General features: G+C 37.5%; 1 protein-coding gene across 1 annotated transcript; it reads left to right on the forward strand.

The window, feature by feature from the left end:
• The first annotated feature begins 2278 nt into the window (after positions 1-2278).
• LOC131329164 (uncharacterized) lies at positions 2279-3949 on the forward strand. The gene is made up of 6 exons (XM_058362249.1): positions 2279-2414; positions 2514-2986; positions 3098-3525; positions 3602-3678; positions 3745-3798; positions 3906-3949. The coding sequence occupies exons 1-6, from the start codon at positions 2279-2281 to the stop codon at positions 3947-3949; spliced, it is 1212 nt and encodes a 403-aa protein (XP_058218232.1).
• The last annotated feature ends 697 nt before the right edge of the window (positions 3950-4646 follow it).

A 4646-nucleotide genomic window follows, 5' to 3' on the forward strand; every position in this document is an offset into this window, starting at 1 on the left:
AGAGAGAGAAACGCGAAGCAGAGAAGAACGAAGCCGAAGATGAACAAAGCAGCGAGAAGAACACAAGAACGACGAAAGATCAGAATCAAATGGCTGACAGCTGAAGGTGTTTATCTCTCTCTTGGTTCGATTCTTTAATCTCTCTCTCTCTTTCTCTCTCTCGTTTTGCTTAGATTCTTGATTTAGGGTTTCATTTCTCTCTCTCCATCTCTTTGTATGTCCGTGGGTATTATAATTTAGAGCCCGAATTGTATGATTTCGAAGCACTAATTTCTGGGTTGGATCTATAAAAGTTATAAGCTAACATTTATGCAACAAAATTGGTCTGTCTGCTTGAACAAAATGCGGGACTCACCCTTGATACTATATACGTACTTGTGCACTGCATATAGATACAAGAATAGAGATGCAGTTTTACAACTTTTGCATTAAAGGATATACGTGATTTCCAGTTACTTGTAAATAGGAAGAGGGAGACCAGATTATAGGACTCTAATTTTAACTCCTTTTGCCAATTAGTCGAACTTATATGATACGACAAGCACTAAAAGATACTACAACGATGTCACTTGCCATGACTCTATAACTTAATAAGAAGAGGAAATATCAGTGTCTTGGTCAAGATAACATATAACCTGGTGAATTGATCATTCACTTATACTCAAACTCAAATGCTCATTTTCATATCAAGCAAGCACTAAATGTTAGCTTATAACTTTTCTTGCTCAAATGCTCAGATTCTTGATTTAGTGTTCTTTGTATATATGATAACACTTTCTCTGCTCAAATGCCTTTTTCTCTGCCTTTCTGTTGCACATATTCACCTCTTTGGAAGAGTAGCTACCCCTAGAGAACTCTTTTACTTGTAATTAACATTGTCTTACCTGTATAGTTTATTGCATTTTTTTAAAAATCAGTGCTACACAGTTGGTTCTTAAGGCTCATAAAGAGGCTGTGAATTCTTTAAGTGGAAATGGTTCTGTAACTTTGAACATTCTACATTTCTGTTGAGTCTTGGGATCTCGAGGCCTGGACCATGTTCTCTGCTGTGAACTTCTTGTGGTCATTAATTCTGGTTTAAAAAAAACCTAATTCTAATACTAATTCGATTTGATAGTAATTGCAATTTTCAGTTACACATTCTTAAAGAGGAAAAGAGTTTGAACTCTACCGAAGAAAGAACGAAGAAGAAGAAATGGAACAAGAACATATTTTCAATGTCAATCCAACCCCCTTGTTTTCCACCACCACAGCGAACGTATCTTTCTCTCTCTCATATAGAAAAATAGTGTAGTTATGATCACTATGGTTTATTTATTGTTCTGTCTTTTGGTGGTTAGAATGCAGTCTTTGGATGATATACAACTACTCTCACCGTCACATTCTCAATCGTGTGAGGAGTTTGCTAATTCTTCTGAAGTACTGTACACTCCTGAAGTTAAAAATGAAGTGATATCGAAAATTATATAGCAATTTAAAAGCTTAGAGGAGGTTAAGAAGTTTTACAACAATTACGCATTCGATGCTGGTTTTAGTATGCGATTTCATTCTAGCAAGACGGATAAGGATGGTGAAACCATTAGGAAAGAGTATGTTTGTTACAAAGAAGGGGAGAGTAAAAGTTCTGAGGCCACGCAACGACAGCGGGGTTTAACTAGGGAGAAATGTGGTGCAAAACTAACAGTCGTAAAAATCGGTCAGGTGAAGGGTTTGTTGTCACCCAATTTGTGGAGGGGCATAGCCACCCTCTTACGACGCCAAGAAAGGTGCATTTTTTGAGATCTCATCATCAAGTGTCGGTTGCATAGAAAGCGTTAACGCAACAACTAGCAGCTGCAAATGTATCAACCGGCCAACAAATGAGTGTTTAAGAGTTGCAAGCTAGGGGTCATGAAAATGTTGGATGTTTATGACAAGATATTTATAATTCTCAAAGGGATATGAGGAAATATGTAGATGGACATGACGCCAACATGTTGAAAGAACTTTTTGAGACTGAAAAAGAAAAGAATCTAGGTTTTATGTTTACAATCGAGGAAGATGATGAGCACATGATGACCCATTGTTTTTGGGCCAATGCGACCTCTAGGAAGTCATACTAGTATTTCGGGGACGTGGTGGTGTTCGATACCGCATACAACACAAACAAATATTGCTTGATGTTTGCACCTATATTAGGGGTTAACCACCACAGGCAGACAACGCTTTTTGGGTGTGCATTCTTAAGCAACCAAAAAGTGAATCCTTTGATTGGCTTTTCAAGGAATTTTTGAAAGTGATGCCTGGACCACCACCCAAAATGATCATAACTGATCAAGATCTGGCAATGACAAAAGCAATTGCTTGTGCTCTTCCTAATACGTTTCACAGATATTGCATTTGGCACATTGTTAGTAAATTTTCTGAGAAAATAGGTGCATTGGCATACAAAGAACATTATGAGGAGTTCAGAAAATGTATTTAGAATTCTGAGAACCCTGAAGAGTTTGACACAACATGGGCATATGTTGTAGGAAAATGTAACTTGTCCAGCCATCAATTGTTGCGGTCCATGTACGAAATTCATGAGAGATGGGTTCTTGCATATACGAGACACATTTTCTCTGCCCACATGACAAGTAGTCAAAGAGCTGAAATTTCTCATTCATTCATCAAGAGGTATCTATCTGAAGATAATTCAATGTATGAATTTGTGACACGATTTGATAGGGCACTTGCACGTATACGACATAATGAATTAGATTTTGACCACAAAGATATAAATGAGAAGCCAGTCTTGAAAACCTCAAGGTTGATGGAAAAGAAAATGAGTGAATTATACACACTCCATTCATTTAAGAAATTTCAAGAAGAAATATTTCAAATTGGTGCCTATGTGCTTACGATACGACATGAGGATGAACGTCGCTGTGTGTGGAAGGTTCAGAAGGAAGAAATGGAAGGTTCGAGAGGTCGCAAGGTTTCAGTAGACAAGTCATCGAACCATGTGAGTTGCAATTATAAGATGTTTGAATTCGACGGAATTCCATGTTGGCACATGTTGGCATACTTGTCTTTAATGCAGATTAGGGAACTCCCTACCACATAAATTTTGCAGAGGTGGGAAAAAACATCAAAAGTGGGCAGAGTTTTTAATGACTTGGGCAGTCATCAAAAAGAAATATGTGGCAGTTCATTTTTTGTGAGGCGACAAGCTCTCTTTCAACTTGCTCCTACAGTTATTGATGACGCTATATTAGATGAAGAAGGAACTGAAGTTATGCGAGAAGCTTTGCTATCTAGTCAAAAGAAGATTGCATTCATGAGGGGTTCTCGGGAAGATGGTTCAACAAGTTCTATCCAATTACCTATTTCTCTCGGAAGCCAACATGGTTTGAAAGAACCACTTAAAGTTAGGGCACAGGGTTGTGGTAAGCGTTTAAAAGGAGAAAAAGAGATGGCCGTCAAGAAAAGTAAGAAATGTCATGGGTGTGGATTATTGGGGCAGTCGCATGACAAAAGTAATTGTCTGAAGCTTATGAACATGTAAGTGTGTCTATTTGTAATTTGAACTTAATTGTTTACACACAGAATATATTTTAATTGTTGTCTTATTTTTTAGGTCTTCAGAACATGCTAGTTTGTATGATGACGAAGACGATGACGATGACTTTGACGATGAATGTAGGTGTTTTTTAGGTGAAATACGGACTTGAAATAGACAGTGAAATATGGACTTGAATGCTAATTTTATTTGTGTTTCAGGAACTATATGGGTTTGCGGGTATGGAGATGATATTGGCAAGGTAGCTGATGCATGTTATTGGTAGTGTTTTATGGACTTGGCAGTTGCAATTTTCTTTACTTTGGCTTTTCTAATAATCAAATCATTACTTCTTTTTTTGTATGATGATCTCATTTAATAGGTTCCATCTCTGGGAATGCCCTGAAGAAGGACATTAGCATGTGATTTTGCTGTCTAAAGGCATTTTTAAGGATGTTGTCTGCTATTGGATCTGTTTTCTTGTTGCTCTTGCTGCTGCTGTTGCTGCTGGTTCTCTTGTTGTTCATGCTGTTACTGAAGTGGTTATGGATGTTACTGGCTCAATCTGCTGCTGTTGCTGCTGGTTCTCTTGTTGTTCATGCTGTTACTGAAGTGGTTATGGATGTTACTGGCTCAATCTGCTATTGGATCTGTTTTCTCTTTCAGTTGCAGTGTTGAAAACAGGGGCATTTTTTACTAACCTAGTAATAGTATCATAACAAACAAACTTCACCATGATTTTACGTTTACTACTACTACTACTTGAGATCACTGGCTGCTTTTGCCACACATGTATGACACAACACAGAAAACAACAATCCAAAGATAATCCCAGTTCATTTTCCCCCCATTTCTCATTTGCATTGCATCAATCTCCTTCTGGATGGCTTTAATCTTCATTTGCATTGTGATTGTTGTCCTTTGCATTTCTTCACTAATGCTCATGGATATTGAACTCTCACATTGTTCAACAGTCCTCATAGCCTTTATTTTTGTTTGAACCATCATTGGGCCCAAATCAGCCATTCCTTGCAAAATACAAGGCTCATACAAGCAAAAAAAAAAAACCACAATCCAAGTTTAATTGTCAAAAAAGAACACAATAACAACTTAGGGTTTCAGC

The sequence above is a fragment of the Rhododendron vialii genome, chromosome 1a (genome assembly GCF_030253575.1).
Source record: "Rhododendron vialii isolate Sample 1 chromosome 1a, ASM3025357v1".
NCBI classification, from domain to species: domain Eukaryota; kingdom Viridiplantae; phylum Streptophyta; class Magnoliopsida; order Ericales; family Ericaceae; genus Rhododendron; species Rhododendron vialii.